Raw genomic sequence first — 21,564 nt, forward strand, 5'->3', positions numbered from 1 at the left:
AACATTAGTTTCAAGTACATTTCACAGTTCATGCATGCTGTGAAGTGCTTGTAGCTGTACCTTTTGGATTTTCAGATTGCTAATCTGAGCAAAGTGCGTGGACTTTTCCTATAGATTCAGTAGAGAAATATGGAATCTGTGAAAGAATCTATGTTCGATGCTATCTTGTATGCATGCTTGTGGTAATCTACAATCAATTTACCATTAGTAAACGTTTTTATGGAAGTGATTAGTGAAGAAGCCCATCCACTAGCATCGAGAAAACCAGCAGCTGTGCAGTACCTGTATAGTGCCGTTTTAATAATAAATAATATATCCACCAGAGCAATTGAAGTGGAGTCCTTCCTTCCAAAGGCCACTAAGCAGGAGTAGAGCCATTCTGAATCCTGTATTACCAGCCAAAGGATGACAGTAAATTCTGCAGTTCTAGAGCCTACCTCTTAGTAAAGGAAGGTCCAGGGGACCTGCAGAACTTCAGCCCCACTCCTGCCCCCAAACCTCCATGTATGACAGTGCGTAACAAACCCCCATGGAACTGGGCCCCATGCTACTCAGTTGGTATGCATCCTCTGCAAAGAACTGATTAAGAAAAGTACTGGTTATAGTCTGCCGTTCAATAATGGCACAAAGTAGCTGCTAGTAGTACTAATTGTATCCCTACTTACACTGTTTATACCACCCCCTATGTACACCTCCACGAAGGTGGAGCCAAGATTTAGGATTTTGTATGTACTGATTTATTTAAAGAGCATTTCAGTTTTCCTTTGAAAGGTAAGCAGGTTAACCATGTTTTCAGTCCCCCAAGAAATGAAGGACATATTTTTCTGACTAGACATTGGCAAACCAAATTAGAGAAAATAAGAACTAGCCTTCAACCAAAGTCCAAATCAAATTCGTTTTTGAGATTTGAAGTTCTGTTAAACTTTCCCCATCATTTTTTTCTATAATGGGCCCCACTCCACTTCCAGGTTCCAACTAGGATCATACACAGAAAGGCCAAAATACCAAGAGAGGGGGGCTATTCCTAAGGTATTTTCAACTTGAATGGAAGCAGGAAAAACTTTGCAGACTTCCAGTGGGGTAGATCATTTATGAGCATATTAAATTATGGGTACTCTTGCAAACAAAAACTCAGAACCACTTAAGGTTTTCTCACTCCTGCTTCGTATAGAATTGACACAAGAAATAAATGCTGTGAGAAATAATAGCATCATTTTTCTTTTTACTAGGTGAGGCTGTAATCAGTGTGTGTTCTGTGCTTGTGTGGATCTTGTTTGCCATATTTTTGCCTCTGCTACTCTCTCGTCTTGAATTCAGCATGAAATTCAGAACCACAGTAACAAAGTCGTTCAAAAACATTATCCAGAGCTCTATTCCTCACTAAAAAGAGGCTTTATGATCCTGCCAAGTTTTCTGAACCTTTCAAACAGTGATTGTCTAGGGAGTGCTTAGAAACAAACAGAAAAGAATATCTTTGTACAAATATATGTGCAAAGATGGATTACGTTCCTCCATTCAATATACACACCTAAAAAAGGAGAGGTTTTTTAGCCTTTTTCTCTTTTTCTCCTCCTTTTTAGACCGTTGAAAACTGTGTATGCATTTTGAGGAACCTCTCATACAGGCTCGCTGCAGAAACGTCTCAGGGACAGCAGATGGGAACAGATGAACTCGATGGGTTACTGTGTGGTGATGCTAATGGCAAAGATACAGAGAGTTCAGGTTGTTGGGGCAAGAAGAAGAAGAAAAAGAAATCCCAAGATCAGGTAATGGAAGTTACTTTCAGCAATGAGAGTAAGTGCCTATCAGTGAGATAGGCAGAGTTAATATATCGTGTTTGTGAGCATGTGATAAAAAATGTGTAGCAGGATCACCTTAATAATTATAAATTGCTTGGTAATTAATGGTAAGCCATTTATAATTAAGGGTGAAAACTCCTAAAATACAAACATAATTTATGCTCACTTTATGGCCCCTTTGCATTGCTTGTGTAAAGGGGCCATAGTGCCAATTAAAATCAGGCCCATATGTGTTTATTTGCTTGGATGTCCGGTTGGCTGTAGTTCTGCACTGAAGAAAAGATTCTAGTCAGAGACATTCATTTATCCCACAAAGGACTGCAGCACAACTATCACAAAACAGTTCCTCCAAGATCTAGCTGCGTTTGGCTAAACAGAATTGGCTAAATAAAACAGTACAGCACCTGTAATAGTACTACCAAACAGCTTCCAATGATTGTATAATTGCTTCCGTTTTCACATAGTGGGATGTTGAAAGAGTTGCTGAAGCGGACAGCAGGGACTGGAGAGGCAGGCAGAACACATCGTTTTCTGCCATTCCCAACCCTAAAACTTTTAGCTGAGGGCGAGGATTGACTCCATAAGTTTATAGTATTGTCTCTGAGTGTACAAGGCTTTTCTTAAGAGAGAATTTGTCCATTTGATTATAGTATTCCATCTGTATTTATGTGAGCTAAAATGAGTTATGATTCAGGAATAAATGGTCAGCATTATCCATAAGTGTCACGATTACAAGGGTAACTGCCTTTCTGTCTGCTTTATGGACTCTCTGAGTGCTCCCCACCAGGTGTCAAGTCTTTTCCCTTCACCTATCCTGGGATGGAATCATACAATTCTCCCACTGCTAGCCCAGCGCCTGGCCACAGTACACCATGTATCAACTGTTCTTATCCTGCAGGTCCAACCAAGTTTGGGCACCTGTAGTTCTTCCCTTCAAGAGTCTGTGACCAATTATGTACAGTGATCACACAGCCTTCTTAAAACAAAAGTCGTGTGTATTTTATTTGTAAAGACAAAGCTTTTAGAGAAAAGGGATTTTAAAACAACAAACAGCATACACACATGTCTATCTTATCTAAAGACATACCATCTTTAGGTGGTAACCTGGGCATTGCTAACTTCTTCAGATACCTTCAGGGAGGTGCTGAGTCTGAATCTGGTTCCCCGCAACAACTACCACCCCTCTGTAGAAAGAGAGTCCCTTTTAAACCATGCTATAGTTCCCTTGTTCTGCTGTGTTCCCAGGCTCTCTCTCTTCTGATCAAAACCCATCCTTCAGGCTCAGAGGAAGATGGAACCAGAGTCTGCAGAGACAATGGTTCTGGCATTGTAGCTTAGCAACTCTCATGTGTTTGCTCAGCGGAGGCTTATCTTGAGCTGTTTGTTTCCTTCCTGCCTGTTTTTTCGAGACAAACTCCTGTTGAGTTAATTCAGTATATTCATAAATTACCACAGGGCAGTTCCAAATATGTCACAATGAAGATTTAGCTATTGGAAGTAGTTGAGCATTGACATACTTGCACTGTCTGCTGAAAGATTACCTCTAGATGTTGAGAGAAAACCAAAAAGTATTGTGACTAAGAAGGGGAACAAATGGAAAAGATTCTCCAGATCATATTTCAGTGTAGCTAGCAAACATCTGTAGACTGTGAAATTTAACTCAAGTAATTCAACTTGCCCAAATATTTAAGTTGCTCCATTTTATTTTTTAGCTAAGTTACATTTTAAATGTATTTGTTATCTCCTACTTTTGTTCTTTACTGTATTTCACTGAGAAGTAGATTACAACTCAAGGTTTGAGCATTAGCTTGCTAAACCCAGAGTTGTGAGTTCAGTCCTTGAGGGGATTGCCCCTTAGGGATCTGGGGCAAAAATTGGGGATTGGTCCTGGTTTGAGCAGGGGGTTGGACTAGATGATCTCCTGAGGTCCCTTCCAACTCTGATAGCCTAAGTCTGAGAAGGGATGGCAGAACACCATGAAGGCCTTTGTAATATTACTATTGCTTAGTGTTACTATTGGGTAGTGGAATGTGAAGTTTTTAATGATGGCAGAAGGGAACTTTTTCCACTTCTCTTCAGAATTGTTTTCCCGTACAACCATTTATTTATGTTTCAAAAGGATCTTTGTAGAACAGTACACCATTGACTATACCTGAGGTTATACAAGTAAATGATCTAGAGGTATAGAAAATATACTTGCGAATATAAAGGTAAATTGTATTAATGGGAAATAACACAGGGATATTAACAGTCTAAATTGCTGTTGTTTAATGAGTCAAGTTTGGAGTAAAATACAAGCCTTGAAAAACATATTAAAAACAAAGTTAAACTACTGGTAAGATTCTAATTTCACCCATGCTGATGTAATTAAATATTCCAATAGTCAAACAGCTTTTATTTTGTTTTGACTTTTGTCAGGGATTTTATATGCTACGATATAATGAAAGAAAGTGTTACAAAATGACGAAGGCAAAATAGTTGCCTTATGTCATATACGTTTTATAGCTGCCTCATATTCCACCTAGAATGAACCCATCATCCTTGTTCCTAATCTTTGACAGTGTCGCTATAGTAGGTGAAGTCTTATTGCACTTGCACTGCTAAGATTCCTGAACTATCTAAACACAGTAATTAAGGATGAAATGAAAAGCCTTAATTCTGAAGTTTCTGGTACTAGAAGGTTTACACAAACCCTTTATCATTTTAACAAGGGTTTGCACATTTAGTTTCCTTTAATTTTCATTATTTTAAAAGAAGAAAAACTCTGAATCCTTGTCAGATCCTGTGACACAGTGCTAGCAGTAGCTCCCTGATCACTGAGGTTGCTGCAGCACAGAGAAGACCGTAGGTTTAATTGGAATCAATCATCCTGTTGCTGGTGGGGGTTACTGACATTGGTTGGCAATTGTTGAGCTACCGAGGCAATTGAGTCGATAAGGGGGAGGATATATAATTGGGAGGAACAGGAAGTAAAGGGGGAGCTCCAAGGGTGAGCTGACTGGAATAGCGAAGCTGTGTGAATGGCCTCCTTCTGTGCACCTGTGCTATGTCCTGTCCTGTTTAGAAACAGGATTAAAGGTGTGACTGAGAGACCACAAAAACAGGCTAGGCATTGCTGCTCACTGGGTAACTGAAGAGGTGCCCTGTGACATGCCCTGGGATTGTAACTCTCTCAGTTGAGAGACGGTGGCTTGAGAGGTGACCTGTATGAGAGCTGGAAGATCCAGACATAACGGAGGGGATGCTGTGCTGGTAGTGGAACAACAGAAAGAGATAGAGAAGACCTAGCAGGCAGAGAGGCAAATGCTTCTGGGTTGGCAGGTAGAGCAGGAATGAGCATTGCAGGGCTTTATCCAAGAGCAGTCTCAGTTACAGCAGCAACTCCTGCACTGCACTGGTTGGTGAGTTCCTATGAGGGAACTGGAAATTGGACAGTGGGCCTGAGGCTATGTAAGAAGGCCCCAGGGATGATCCTGGTGCCTTTTTGTTAACTTCTGAGTGGGTAGCTATCCGTGCTGGATGGGACACGGGTACTTCGGCACTATGACTTGCCCCTTACCTGACCGGCGAGGCTCAGGTGGCTTATGAGTACCATGCCAAAGACTATGCCAGGCTGAAGGCTGCTATTCTGGACAGGATGGGCCTGTCAATGAAGAAATAGTGTCACAAATTTAGAGCTGCCAGATGGAACTGCAGGATCATCCCTATGCTTTTGTGCAAAAATTATCTGGGCTGGGCCAATCTGTGGTTGAAGCCAGATAAGCAGGACACAGGGACCATAATACTCAATTATTCTTGAGCAGTTTACACAGAGCCTCCCCAAGGCTGCAAGAGTTTGGGTTCAAAGCCATCAGCCAGAATTGCTAGGGGACACTGTAAAATTAACAGAGGAGTATGTGGAAGCAGCTCTTCCATGAAAAGAGCTCCATCCCCCTACATCAAGGGAGGGGGAAAAGACTGTTGAGGAATCCCATTAATCAAAGCCCGGAAAGGAAATACAAGAAGCAAACAAGAGTGCCCCTAGCACTAACTCAGTGGTTTGTTACCAATGTGGCTGCAAAGGATATACAAAAACGAAGACTGACCATACATGGACTATGGGTTTGTGGAGTTCTGTGGGTGCACTGGTGTAAAAGGTGGGCCTGGGATAAAGACAATTCCCATCAAAGTAGGCTGGGGAACCACAAAGGGCATGGTAAATTTGACAGCCGCATGCTGCCTCATACAGAGTACATCGGTTAGATTGCAGTGGCAACAGAAGGGGGTGATGATAGCAATCCACTGTGTACATGGGGAAAAGAAGACTTACTCTGTGGCAGTTGGAAATAGAAGGAAAGTTTAAGTGTCAGAGAGTGGATGTGGTAAAGTCGTTGCCCTATGCAGTGATAATAGGAACTGACTAGACTTTATTTCCCTTATGTAAAAAGAGCAGAGGACACAGAGAGAGACCCCAATGATGAGGTCCACATAAAGAAATCTTGATGGAAGGTTCTCCGGGTAACTCTCCAGAGGCACTGTTTAATGACCCTAGACATATCACAACAACTGCAGAGAGAATCGAGATCTTGGAGTGAGGAAGAAATACTTGAGAAGGAGGCAACAGATCCAGGAGTGATAGATCAAAAACATCTAGTGGAGAAGGAGGGCAGAAGGTCCTCTGACTCACCGGAGGAGCAAGCCATGGGCAAAGCCTTGGAAGAAAGACCTACTGAGGAGTGAGACAAGAGTCCTGATAATGAGACCTTGGCGGGTGAACCCAAATAGTCTCAAGCCTATGGCAAGAGAAGTCAGGGGATGAGAGGTATCACGATATTGAGGCTCTGAAAGGACAACTTACTCAAGTAGATACAAGCCAGGAGCAAAAGAAGCTAGAGGAGAGGGCCATGGAATGTGATTGCTGTGATGACCTGTGGGCTGAGATGGAACTGTGGGAGAAATTCCCACCCTCTGAGTGTACGTTTGTGAATAGAAGGCAGGAGACCCTCACTGATAGCCCACGGAAGGCCAGTCTGAAAGGGGCCAGGAAGCCCTAGTAGTACCCCAAATCCATAAAAAGGATTGGGCTTGGGTGCTGAAGAGGACCTCCCATGGAGGCAAGGAAAGGTCTCAATTGAAATAAGGGTGGAGGTATGTGAGGTTGCTGCGGCACAGAGAAGGCTGCAGGCGTAATTGGAATAAATCAACCTGTTGCTGGTGAGGATTACTGACATGCATCTGATGAAGTGAGCTGTGGCTCACGAAAGCTCATGCTCAAATAAATTGGTTAGTCTCTAAGGTGCCACAAGTACTCCTTTTCTTTTTGCGAATACAGACTAACACGGCTGTTACTCTGAAACCTGACATTAGGTGGCAATAGTTGGGCTAATGAGACAGCTGGCTACATAACAGGGAGGATATATAATTGGGAGGAACAGGAAGTAAAGAGGGCACTCAGAGTGAACTGGGTGAAGGAGAAAATCTGTGTGAAGAACCTCCTGCTGGGTACCTTTCCTCTGTCTTTTCCTTATTGAAAACAGAGGATTAAAGGTACATTTGGTGGGAAAGAAACAGACTATGTGTGTTTGTGCCTGAGACACCACAAAAACAGGTTAGGCAGTGCTTCTTGGTAGCTGAAGGTGCACCCTGTCACAGACCCTAACTGAAATTTTATTAGTTTTAATTTCAAGGGACTCCATGTGGTTCAGCTTGAACACTAGATCTGCAGAGATCTCACTAGAAAACTCACAAGACACAAGGTTCTTTAAGGATACTTCAGAACACATTAAAAATGCTTAGAGGCCCAAAGACGTTCAGTGCATGACCTGCATTAAAAGGCATGGTTCAAAAAACTTCAACTGACCCATGCCTTGTGAATCATTGACACAATAGCCTGGAGCAGCTCCTAAAGAAATATTATAGTCTGCTGCATTGATTACTATTTGGGATATGATTAAATATGTCATTAGGAGATTGCATATCTCAGAAGATATGTGATGGGAATTTCAAAACCACCTAAGAGACTTAGGAACACAAGTCTGAGTGAAAATGTATAGGATTTGTATTCCTAAATCACCTTAGCAATTTTGGAAATCCCACACACAGTGTGATTCACTATCTCTTTTGTACATACGTTCATTAGAAAGCATGTCAGTGTTTTTTCAGTAGGACTTTTGTTATACATGTGTCATACAGATTTGTAACACCTATGTACTTCCTGAATTAATGGGATCACAGAGGGGTACAACCCCATCAACCTCAATGTACTTGTGCCCACTTACGTCACCAGTGAATTTGACACATGTTCTATAAAAGTGCATTTCTAATCAGTGTCATTTTTAAGTTAAGAAATAAAGGAATAACTGTAAACTGCAACTATGTGTTTTGATTTTTTTTCATGACACATCCTACCTAATTCACAGCACCCCGTAGCCTACATAGTTTTCACGACAGACTAGGTTATATCAAGGCAACATTATAAGTCAGATCAAAGAACTGACTGCAAGCTAGGGAGAAGTTACATATATATTGAATTAGAATGCAACGTTCAACTCCTAAACTAGGAATTGGTGGCTGACCCTTCATTCATACAGACCCCCCAGAAGTCTATTATTTTTTTTCTGTATTTATCATATATAATACTGTTCATCCAAAAGAATCTCAAATACTTTACAGACAGAAACAGATCCTTGGGTGTTGTAAATTGGTGAAGCTACGTTGATTTTAATGCATTTAGAAAACATTGATTGCCGTGAAGCTCTGCCGATTTAGAATAGCTGAGGTTTTGGCCTGCTGTATAAATATAAATACAGCATTCGTATCATCCACTGTTGAGATGGAGACTCCATTTTGTACCTTCAACAGTATGCAGAAAGGCTTAGGAAAATAAATTACACGGATTAGAATATGGATGGGATAGAAGGTCTAACACTGCTATTCTTGTGAAAATACTAAGCAATCAGGACCGCAGTTTTATATTGTATCACTTTTTCTGAATCATAGTTCCACTGACACTGGCCACTGTCACCATGCTGGGATATTGGTCATTACTGAGTCAAAAAGGAGAGTGCCTCCTGCTAAATCGCAAGCATGGCTTTACGTCAGTTTTTACAAATTGATTCCCATGTGATATCCTGGGCAACCTTTTTTTCCATCCCGGGGAAGAGTGATTTGTAAATTTCATGATAATAGAATTCTTCAACACTTGAGCAAAGCTTTAGAGAAGCCCATGGGTGAACTAATGATCTCCTCACATGAATTGATGAATGTTTCATTTAGTGTGTAGAACAAGACCTTTGATACTTACCTTTACCCTCCTTACCCTTTAGTGAATTTAAATATGGTGACAGATATGTCTTGGAAAGGATAATATTAGAGCACAATAATAGTGTTTGGGTATGTGTGTCTCACAGTGTACCTAATTTGTAAACCTGTTTATTTGTGTTGCTATCTTTGCCTATTCCATTTATTGATGAATCTCTAAACAATAAATAAAATTCTATGAACATTTTCTCCTATGTTAAGATTGTATCATCTTGTTCCTGCATTTCACACTAGCACAAACAACGTTGCAGCATTGATTACCATTACATTCTTTTCAGAATTCTTTATACCATAGCTGTTCCCTCTAAATCTTTTTTTCTTCAGGCGCATAGAGTTAATCTAACTCTTTTGGCTGGATCCCTTAATACCTATATTATTCTGCTTGCCCTCAGATATACTTTTTCTATTTCTATAATCATTCATTATCAACACACAGCAGGGCGAAGGCCTCTGCAGAACTGCTCTTGTCCATCAAACTGAAGTGTTTAATATCCTTTTTATAAAAATAAAATTATACTCACTAGACTGTTATACAGTGAGAGACTAGATTATACTTGCTTCAGCACTTAGATAGGCACTTAGGCGATAGGCACCCTGAAATACCTTAGATAGATTGGTATTTAATATTTCTAATAATGTGTCACAACTTTTTTCTGCTTTTAACCTTGACAACACTCCTTACCCTGGCATTAAATACCTATTCTCAGAATTTCACGTGTCGTTCCATCCTTCTGGCAAAGCAAGAGTAGGGAGGACAGAGTGAGCCTCATTCAGCACTCATTAATACCATTCCATAATCCCCTTGACCGCTGTTGACTGTACCAAACATGTCTTAACATGTCATTGATTTAAATAGAATGTTAGTGGATGACAGCAGATGTGATAGAGAACTATAAACAAGAGTGTTAATCAGCCTGGTAAATTTCTTTCCATACACCCTCCTACACTAACCATCTGAGCTGTTTTGGAAAGTGAGAGATCTTACCTACTAGGGGACTGTATAAAACCTAGTTTTTACCTGTTGACAGGGCTAACACTATCCCAAGCTCAAAGTACATTTTACAGCAATTTTTAATCCCAATTACTTTACAAAAAAATAAAGGTGACAGCTCAGCTATATCCTCCCTGTCAGTCTTGTTATAGAATCATAGAATGGAAGGGACCTCGAGAGGTCACCTAGTCCAGTCCCCTGCACTCATTCCAAGACTAAGTGTTATCTAGACCATCCTTGACAGGTGTTTGTCTAACCTTACATAATACGGTGGTTCTCAACCAGGGGTATGTGTACCCTTGGGGGTACACAGAGGTTTTCCAGGGGGTACATCAACTCATCTAGATAGTTGCCTAGTTTTACAACAGGCTACATAAAAAGCACTAACGAAGTCAGTTCAAACTAAAATTTCATACAGACAATGACTTCTTTATACTGCTCTATATACTATACACTGAAATGTAACTATAATATTTACATCCAATTGGTTTATTTTATAAAAAGATGGTAAAAATGAGAGAGTAAGCGATTTTTCAGTAATAGTGTATTTTTATGTCTGATTTTGTAAGCAAGTAGTTTTGAAGTGAGGTGAAACTTAGACTTCTGGATGTGCCCAGCCTCATTCATATCCTACTTTATGCACGTTCTCCACAGTGCCACAGAAGAATTCTCTAATTTGTCCCCTCAGCCCTACACCCTCACCCAGCATACACAATAGCTCCATTTTTATATATATAATTCAATTACAATAATCTGTTTAAACTTTTTTCTGCATGGTTTGATTTTTTTTTTACTATGCCTTTTTTCATCTGTTTTCAATTGCAATAATCCAGCCTCCAACTACAGTAATGCTCTGTCCTTTATACTAGAACATGTACTTCCCAGGTGTTCCTGTTCTGAGCTACTTCGTCTCTCTGAATGTATCAATAAAGCTTTTAAGCTCCTAACTATTTTATAATATGGTTCTGTAGATAATCCTAGCTGTTGATGTACTCAGGCAAGTTTACACAGAACAGCTTGGGGAGGGAGCAAAGGAGAAGGAGGACAATCTCCCTCATAACTTTTGAGTGAGTGAGTGCTCTAACCATTGGGACTAAGAGATATTCATATGTGGGGCTCCCTCAATCTGTCCTGTTAAAGCTGTTACACTCTGGATAAATAATTAAAGATTAATTGGTGCAGTGGGTTTGGATCCTGGGTTTCCCATATCCCATGTGGGATGTGAGTTTATAACCACCAGGCTATAGACTTATTCGCATACTTGTGCACTCTTGCTCTCTCAGTCCAAATTACTCTTTAAGGGAGAGACAACACACACTCCTCTCATTGATGGCTCCTTGCCCAGTATGCTGGCATTTATGAATCATGGTCTAAGGTGCCTGTCTCTCCCCACTCATTGTACAGGAACTTGGGTGCCTAACTCATGCTTGTGAATCCCAGTGATTTTCTAGGTGTCTAAAAGTTGGGAATTGTGATTCTGAGCATTATACCCCATAACTCCTTTTGTGCATTCAGGCCCTAATCCCTTGAACCCACAGTATTTTATAACCTGTGAAACCTGAAAGAAAATAGCATCAAACAATAGAGCACAATATAAATACAGTAATTACTCAGCAACCTTATCTTCTCATCAGACAGAGTTGGCATGAACTGTAGATTGTTTCTAATGGACTGTTCACATGAGAATGTTCATTCCTTTCTGAAAAATTCTTGAATCCAAACCCACATTATGTCTCTTCAGGCTCCAATTAATTACTTGGATCTTATAAAAGGCCTTAGTGATTTAATTCTCCACTAACATGATGGTTTCCTTTCCCTCTTTTCCGCATGATTGTGATTCACATTTAAATATATACTTGTTGAGGAAGGATAAAAGCTAAAGGCAATTTTATAAAAATAACTGCTATGTTCAAACAGTGCTAAAATTCACAGTTGATAACAGAAATACTGGAAATTGGCAATAGTCCAAAAAAATCAGTTTCAATTATGGATGAGGCTGAATTCATAGCTTTATGTGTTTTTAAAAAATTAAAGACATGGATAATTTTGGGGCATTTACTTTTCCTCTCTTGTGATTAAAAACAATTTTGACTAATTTAGTAGATATATTTGATCTCAGTAGGAGTATGTAAAACTTCGTAAGGAAAAGAACAGCTTTGAAAACTATAACATAAAATATGCCTTTCTTTTTATGGTGCTTTTAAAAACTGATTGGGTATTGTTATTTATTAATACCATCAGTTGTTTATACCAGTTGCAGCTTATTCTCAACCTAGAGGTCATACAAAATTAGTGTTGCTTTATCTTTTTTTAAAAAATGAACAAAACAAAGACACATTTCAGTTCAACTTCTTAATTACAGAAGTTTCTGCAAACAGCTGTCAGCTTAATTCAGAATCACTACCTCTACTTTGATAAAAAGAACCAGCACTGGGCTCAGTCCTAATTTCCCTTAAATCTTTACCAAAACTTTACCAAAGCTGGAGTAAGATCCAGTTTACAGTCTGCCGCAGAATCCCAATACCCAGCAAAATCAAATCTGCTGAAGATTCACAACAGCACAGCCAGCCAAACTCTTGGTATCATTTTTTGAAAAATTAAAAACAAAACTTTAATTTAATAAAAACTGCAATAAAGATAAGTGAGATTAACTTCTGCTTGCATCACCAAGCATTGCTATTATTCTTTCCTCCACAATTCTTTCTTACATTCCCCTCTGTGGTCCTTATTTATGGTCACCTGCTACTCAGTTAACACCCATCAAACTACAGAACCATAGAGACTTCAACATCAGACCACTGCACTGTAGCCATTAACTTCTCCACATCACATCTTGTCACTTTTCAGATGGAACCAAATATCCCTGATTGTGATAATTATGCCACTTACAGTAGCATGATCTCTATAGCCACCCTATTCATTCTTCCAGGTCTAGAGGGAACAAAATAAATATGACAAGAAGTGATTAAGAAAAATAATGGTAAAAACAAGATAGCTGCTAATAATACACATTATACTCTACTTACACTTGTTATACCACCAATCACACACACGAGCATTTGGCACGGCTTCATTTATCTTTTCCGTTCCTTACTAAGGAAAGATGTACCAGATTTTGATCTCATTTACACTGGTTTTAAACTTTTCTTACTCCTGTTTCACTATTATTTATGATTACCAGTGTGACATCAGAATCTGTCCCGGAATCTTTATTTTGATTACAAGTGGCACTTTTGAAATGAGACTGACCTTGTGTTTTACCTTCTGTCAGGAGCCTTGAGCTATAACAACAACATTTCAAGTTAAATACCATTACCAATAGCCTGACACTTCATGCTTTCGCATGCTAGGTGGATAGGTTGTAAATCCTACTACTCTAGGGAGGTTAGCTACTACTTCAAGAAAACAAAAGCTTCATCTTTGCTGGCTAAGGAATCCAATAAAACCATATTTAAACAGCAATCCTAAGACAGTGTGGATAGGGTTTCCCAAAGGAAAAATATTTTGAGGACTTGTGGAATGGGCCAGCTCTGTCAAGTTCTCTGTATGATGATGCATCAGCAGTCCAACTTATCAGAGAGGGCTGTGCCCATTCATATGGTCCTGCCAGTGTGTAATGTTGCTGACAGCAGTCAGATGCTATGGTGATGAGTCCCAGGTATATACACAGGTAGATAAATACATGCAGACTACTACTGGGTTGAGTCATTAGTCTGAGCTCAGTATGAAAGATTCAAATAAAAGGATGCATTACCTTAAAGATCTGCTATTAAGGATATTAATATTCGTTTGTGACTCTCCTTACCTCAGCAGAGGGCATTGTGCCTGCTGTTCGTTAGTCATGAATGTCCTAATCTTAGCAGGCCTTTGAGTTACTTCTGAGATGGAAGGAAAAGCAACAATGCACAAAATTCTTGCTTAACTTAAAGGAAATCTCTCTTAAACTCATGAAGCTCAAGACCCTACAAGCAGCTGGCCAACAAAAGTCATATCAATCAATCAGAACTACAGAAGTGTTTGAAATAGTCCAGATTTTTTGACTTTCAGAGGATGGTACAGGGGCCATTTGTTTCACCTACCTATGAAGAGTTGAGATATTGAGGTATAGGTGATGTGCAAGGGTGTTAGCTTTTGATTCATAGATTATAATGCTAGAAAGTACCACCATGATTATCTAGTCTGACCTCCTGTATAACAGGCTATAGGACTGCCGTAAATTAATTCCTGTTTGAGAATAAGCTGCTCTTTGGTAGATGGGGTGAGATGATTGAACAATGTATTTTGTTTGTAATTTTTAAGAACTGGCAGGTTGCTCAGAGACGGTGTACGGGCACTTTTTATAATTCTGAATATAAGAAAAAGAGTGGGGGGAGGAGAACCATCCTTCGCTAAATGTGGTAATAGAGCAAGGGAAAGCTTAAATAAAAACCTTTACAAATATTAAATACCATCTAGTGTATAAAATGAGAATAATTCATCTCATGAGACTTAATAATAAACATTCTAGCTGGAATATCTTGAAAGCCAGACAACAAACTGCACTATGTGAAAGCCCACAAGCAGGGACTACACGGATCCATTAATGTGCATCCACATCAGTGCATTTTAGAAATCACACCCTATGTACAGCACATTATCTGACCATGTAGACAAGTCATAAGAATCTGGCCTGCTGTGGTTTTAGTAGTATGTTGCTGGTGAGCTCAAACAATTCTCCTAAAGAATTTTAACTCATAAGCTCACCAGTGGTAAATTAGGAATGTAAAACTCTTCATTTACCCACCTCTCCTTCAGTGAAGTTCTCATGATATTGTAATAAAGGTCTCCCACACTCATTTCCCCTCTTAGTGAATGATAGAGTATGTGCCGTGTGCTAGCAGAGAGCAGGGGTGAAAAATCAGGAGATCTATTCATTTGGTTTTCCTTTACAAAAAAAAAGAATGCATTCTCATAACCATCACCAAACAAGGAGGAATCGCCATTTGGCAAGACTGTATTAAGGAAGGATTTGTCCGCAGAAAACTATACCAATACAGTTAAAGAGGTACAACCTTCCTAGTGTGGACACAGTCATACCATATAAACATGCATATACCTGTTTATAACTATGGGGGAATAAATTATACTGATATAAGCATCTCTATGGTGATATAACTGGGTCCACGCTAGGAATTGCACAGATATACTATTTCAGTAAAAAATGGTATCCATGATCAACATTTATACCAGTACAAAAACTGTGTGTACACCAAAGCTAACATATTTGCTACATTATATTTTGTTGCTGAGAAATATAATAAAAACCCAGTATATAAATTCGATAGCACAGTGTTCAATGTGTGTAATTTGAAATAGGATTGGGAGGGAAGGGGTGAAAACCTTAACCTGAATTTGGATTATATTTGTACCACAGTAAATCAGGAGTAACTCCATTAAAGCAAATGTATTTACACCAGTGTAAAAATTGGTGTGAGGACAGAATTGGGCCCCTCATAAGAGGAATTTCCTACCCTTTTCTCTTTCAAAATACCTGAGACTTCAGGCAGTTTATTGCATTCCCAGAGGGGAAAAAAGTAGATTTTTATAAAAATTTTTAAAAAAAGAAAAGGAGTACTTGTGGCACCTTAGAGACTAACCAATTTATTTGAGCATGAGCTTTCGTGAGCTACAGCTCACGATGAATCTGATGTATCTGATGAAGTGAGCTGTAGCTCACGAAAGCTCATGCTCAAATAAATTGGTTAGTCTCTAAGGTGCCACAAGTACTCCTTTTCTTTTTGCGAATACAGACTAACACGGCTGTTACTCTGAAACCTGTCATAAAAATTTTTATGAGCCTTCATGAAGCAATGCCTGGAAGGGCTGATTATTGTGTCCAAAGAGGGGGATTGAATTCTCTCACCAGCAGGGAAGTCAACCAACCTTTTCTTCAGTTTGAAAGCAGAATTTTAACAAGCTGATGTCACAAGCACATTGTGCTCCCTTTCATAGTGGCTGCATTCAGCAGGGTTTAGCTTCAACCCTTTTAAGGTGATTTTGCTACTGTTTCTGGGCATTTGATAGTGCCTCCAGTAGAGACGGCTTTTCCATTGATTATATGTTGTCTTTTTTTGTCCGATGCTTTGAGTTATATATCCTAGCAGCTGCTCTCACATAACTCTTTATGTGCATTACTGAAAGACCAGCTAACTTTGCATTTGTGTTTGTTCTTTTTTCATTTGCAAAACATAATGGTCAGCGGGTGTAAATTGGCATAGCTCCATTTAAGTCAATAGATCCATATCAATTTACATCAGCTGAGGATCTGGACCAATGTTCACCCGCTAACCAGGATGTGTAATTGCTGGGCCACTGAGTGATGGGGCCATGCATGCCATGCCCCTATGGGTAAGAGGGATCTAGAGCTGTTGCTGCTTTCCTCTCCTTCTTCCCCCCCAGGGGAGGAAATGGGTTGATCAGGGTGTGAGGTCAGAGCCCGTTCCAATTGCTTTCTGCTACCATTGGATGAGTGGGATCAGGGCAGACTGATTCTCTGTATCCACCAGAGGCAGTGAAGATGAAGGAGGGTTGTTTCTGCCTGCCGGTGGCTCGTTTCTCTTTGTTTCAGCTTAAACAAATCATCACTCACACATCCAGACACATGCATTCTGTATATGCCACATATGTTTCAGAAAAAAATGTATTATAAATGTTTTAGAAAATGTTTTAAAGTGTTATTGAGATTCTCTTTTTTGTACTCCTCTGCCTGTACAATGCACATTGAGAGAAACATATAAGTATTGCATTTCAAAATTCTTTTAAAATTACCTAAAATAGCATTTCTGTGCATAAAAGTGTTTTGACTTTTAATTCCCATATCTTAGGACCTTCTAGGTGTGAATCCTGTAAGTCGGACCGGAAAGAGGAGATCTCCTCTTTCCATTGGACTAAGGCTCCCATTTCGGCTTGTGAGATCTGTTCTTAGATCAGATACTGTATACTGCCCACACTGGGCATCAGGATGGGGTAATTTTGGAGACAGAATTCTACATTGGTGAAGAAAGTTTTTGTGATGGGTAGATTTATAAAAGAAATCGGGAGCTGTTTGAAGCCCTTAGAGTAGCTGCCCTCAGAGCTGAGTAGCAGCTTAAGTGCCACAAAGAGGCTAGAAGTAGCTGTGTGGTAGCTGTGTGAAAGCTATTCCGTAGCCACCTTACCCTCCTGGCCTATAAATGGTGGCGAGCATATGCCCCCATGTAATTTATTTTTTGAGTGTGATTCCCACTGGAAAGAAAGAGCACAAAGGATCAAGTCAAATATAAAAAGAAAATGCAAATTGTTAAGGTACCTATTAAGATCTGTTGATACATGTATGTCCCAATAGATATTCACTACCCTGAAAAAATTAAATTATGCATTGAAAGCTAATTGCTCTCATTATGCTAGTTAGGTAGAACACTCTTAGATTTTCACTAATGGTGAGGTCAAATACAATCAAAAAGCTATTTTATAAAGAGTACTGGGAGGGGAATTTGCCTCCATCAAGGATCTCAAACAGTATGTTAGAGGTGATGGTGGTGGTTTTTGGCCATGGGCCTATATAAAAAATGTTGAGTATTGTTGTCTTTGATATTGGCATCCTTTGTGACATTTGGTTTCTGCTTTCCAACAGTGGGATGGAGTAGGACCTCTTCCAGACTGTGCAGAACCACCAAAAGGAATCCAGATGCTGTGGCACCCTTCAATAGTCAAACCCTACCTCACACTTCTCTCTGAGTGCTCAAATCCAGACACACTGGAAGGAGCAGCAGGTGCACTGCAGAACTTGGCTGCAGGAAGCTGGAAGGTATGGACTACTAAACTTTTTAAACTCTAAGAAGCCCACATGGATAACAACAAAGGTATTATAGATATAAGTGCAACTCTGAGGCGGGGAGAAAAGCCACACATTTCAGAAAACTATCTGGAAAAAGGAGTCAAATTTAAACTGCAGAATTTCATGTTTGTTATATTTCTTGTCAATAATCCTATTTCCTAAGAAATCCCAGCACATAGCATTTATAATTGATTCATTAGACATTAATCTAGTTAAATATGAAAAATTACTACTGAAAACCCAATATCCAAAAGAATAAAAGCAGCGACACCACAAATCTATACAGTTAATGTCATGGAAAATGAATAAAAAATCTCACCGGTGACAACTGATTGAGACCACTTTGCAATGTCAAAGCAGAAACTGGTTGACTGCACTCTGGTTATGAGAAACTGAGAGAACGTAGCAAGATATAATGAAGTGACACAAAGACAAGAACCCTAGCATCCATTTTTTTCCCTTAAAAAATCAATAAAGACACAAAACATTAAAATAACATTATGGTTAAGAGTAAAAACAAGGCAAGGAAATTCTGAATTCAGACTATCTTACCAATGCGAACATATTGTTTGTGCCTCCACTTTTGGGTATGTCTAACCAAAACATCAAATTTTTTGGCCTCTAAATATTTGGAATAATCTGATTAATAATTTTACCACCAGATCTGGAACATATATTTAAATTTTAAATAAATGGATAAACATTTGTGATGGCATCCTGGCCTGAATTTTTTACCAATTTCTGTGGCATGCATTTTCTTGGCGATAACTTGATCTGATGGGATGAGAGTCCGGACCATCTCACATTGCTCCATTAGTACAACCCTGCCCTTATATTAATTAAGACCTCTCAGGTTGCACACAGAAGTTGGGGAGCACAATATTCAAACCTGGGTGCTTTGAGGATACCCAGTTCAGTATTTAGGTGCTCAAATGCCTATTTTAGGTGTGTAAGTGCCAATCTAATTTAGGCACCCACTTTGAGAATTGAGTCCTGGCACCAAAAACAGCTTTTTGCTGAACAGAACTGTGCTGGGAGTTGAATTAGAACACCCCATAGCTCTGCAGAGGTATATGGCTTTTAATTGCTCTGTTCCACCAGCCTTATAACATGCCATTGACCATCACACTCAGCTATCTAGTGAAATGTGTAACAAAATGTCTGCCCTTTGACCTGATCCTGAATGGTCATCCACTGCACCCATAGAGTGACAATAATGAGGTGAACTGCCAATGGATACAGGAAATAAAATCCACTCCTCCAACCTAAAGCTGGTGACGGGGCTGCTACATAGCCACAGACCTACCATACTAGTTGGAAGAGCTGTGGCACTGGACCTGATGACCAGTCCTCATTATGGCCTTCCACATCAGCCTATATGGGGCTGACACAGAGGTAACATACATTTGGTTTTATTCATCTAGTACTTAGGGAGTGGGTGTGTGCAATAAAAAGAGAGGTCCTGGTGAGTTCCATTGAAAATGGTATCTTGGAAGAACTGTTTTGAACTTCACCATTATACCAGCTGAGATCTCAGGGAGAACTTGCTTGCTCTCTTACTGCTCCACTTTTCTACAGATTCACTTATTCCGTTATGAATGACACATAGAAGGCAAAATGAGTTTATTTAATTTGGCATCTCATACTAGTCATACCTGTGAGGGGAATAACACTCCTTGGGGATTACATCAGCACTGAAGTTTCTGCCTCTTGACCTTTCTTTTCTGCTGCTGAAGTTCTCTGAAGATAAAACTACTGACATAACAGGAACCAAACTCTTAAAAGAAGAGGTTCTTCCTAGGTTCTTCCTATGGAAGGTTCCCATTTTTTGTGCAATTTCCTATGAGAAATTGTAATTAGGCACAAGGAGGGATGGAGTGGGAAATGATCTTATCGTGAGATTTGTTGGTCAGAGTTAGTCTAAAGTAAATTGAAAGAAACAAAAAAGAGGAAAGTCAGCTGCGCTAAAAACAAATGCTGCTGTCACTGTTATTGCCATTTGTATTATAATGGTGCCCAAAGGTCCTCAGAGAGCATCAGGGTCTCAATTGTACAAACACATATGAAAGTTTATAGTCTAATTCATACACATGCATTATTTTTCAAGAACTGATTCACTCTTTTCCTTTCTCCATTTGTGCAATTGTCTAATCCTGTACTGTGACAGAGAAGGTAAGGCCTTTAAAACAGGCCAGATGTTCCAAAATCCCATGAAGGGAGAGTGGAGAGATAAGAGAAAACCTAGAATAATTTTTAAAAGATAAAACTGTCGGGGGGGATTTAGATACTTATCTTCCATTGATATTAATGGCTGATATGTGCCCAAATCCCCTAGTCTCCTTTGAAAATCTCAAATACAAAGTATGAGACTCGCTCTATAGCTCTGGTGATTATAGCCAAGCTGAAATCTATTTTGAAATACATAGGGCAATAGTCTTCCATTCTAGGGCATATATTTTCCCTTTCATATGTGCATATATGTCTGCTAAGGTTGGCCTCCATGTTTTGTGGTCAAAGACAAAGCTGAAAAATGTAGGATTGGGTCCACCATGATTCCAATCTCTTTGAATAATGAAACTGTCAAAGCAGTCATGCAGCTTTTGCTATTTGGGTTCTATACTCACCAATTCCTTCAGCTCTCGCACAGAGGTTCTCCACTGGATTGGCATCTCAGTGTCTGCCGTGGGTCCTTAACAATGAATGTGGAAATAACATCATCTTGGCATAACAACCAAGTTCAGGATTTATTCGAGTTTCCTTTGGGCACTCATTATTGTTTCGTCTTTACCAAGATTGTAAGGGCACAGGTATTCATTTTCCTATGCAAGAAGCAAGAAGGTGTGTATATGAGGTGTTTTCACATTTCAAATTGAATTCTTAAAACTCAGATTTTTCCTGCTTAATAATAATCTCTTGTTTCTACATCACTCTGGTACATGCATTAGCCTAAAGTGCATTCCACAGCCCTGCCCCTAATATTTTTTTATACCCTGAAGGCTGAGTCCTGTAAAAGGAAACCCCCAGTCCCAGTTCTTTTTATAATTGTATCATGTTTTTATACAGGATTTTTCTGTGAGTCTGATGGCAGCATCTTTTTCTTCCTGGTAAAAATAATAAAATGTCAGGTTCCTTATGGTCTTGGCCAGCATCAGCTGGCTTTATGTATAGGATTTTTTTCTCAGAAAGCTGGGAATGAGCAACAGGGAATGGATCACTTGATGATTACCTGTTCATTCCCTCTGGGGCACCTGGGATTGTCCACTGTCGGAAGACAGGATTCTGGGCTAGATGGACCTTTGGTCTGACCCAGTGTGGCTGTTCTTATGTTCTTATGATCTAATCAAAGTGTAATAAAAAATAATGTTTAAAACTCCCACATTTACCAAAGTCTAATCTAAGTCCATTGGAAGCCAGATTCTGGCCCTCAGGTACATAGGTGACTTGACTGTGAATTTGTATACATGTTTCTGACAGCTGAATTTGGGCCATTGTGTATCTGTCTATTCTATGTAAGATATTTTGGCACCTAAGAATTAACTTGATACCTAAGAATCATATTGCAGATGTTAACTTGATCAGGACATGCAAGTGAATCACAACAGAAACAGGTGTTGGGAAAC

At 39.5% G+C, this 21,564-nt stretch overlaps 1 protein-coding gene across 1 annotated transcript in view; it reads left to right on the top strand.

Annotated features, from left to right (window-relative positions):
* The window catches only part of CTNND2 (catenin delta 2), a 526,110-nt gene that overhangs the window by 395,481 nt on the left and 109,065 nt on the right, over positions 1–21,564 (top strand). The window contains exons 9-10 of the mRNA XM_077809167.1: positions 1,581–1,766; positions 17,741–17,914. Of these exons, the coding sequence (XP_077665293.1) occupies positions 1,581–1,766; positions 17,741–17,914 (360 nt within the window). The remainder of the gene's footprint in view (positions 1–1,580; positions 1,767–17,740; positions 17,915–21,564) is intronic.

Source organism: Eretmochelys imbricata, chromosome 2 (genome assembly GCF_965152235.1).
Source record: "Eretmochelys imbricata isolate rEreImb1 chromosome 2, rEreImb1.hap1, whole genome shotgun sequence".
Lineage (NCBI taxonomy): Eukaryota > Metazoa > Chordata > Testudines > Cheloniidae > Eretmochelys > Eretmochelys imbricata.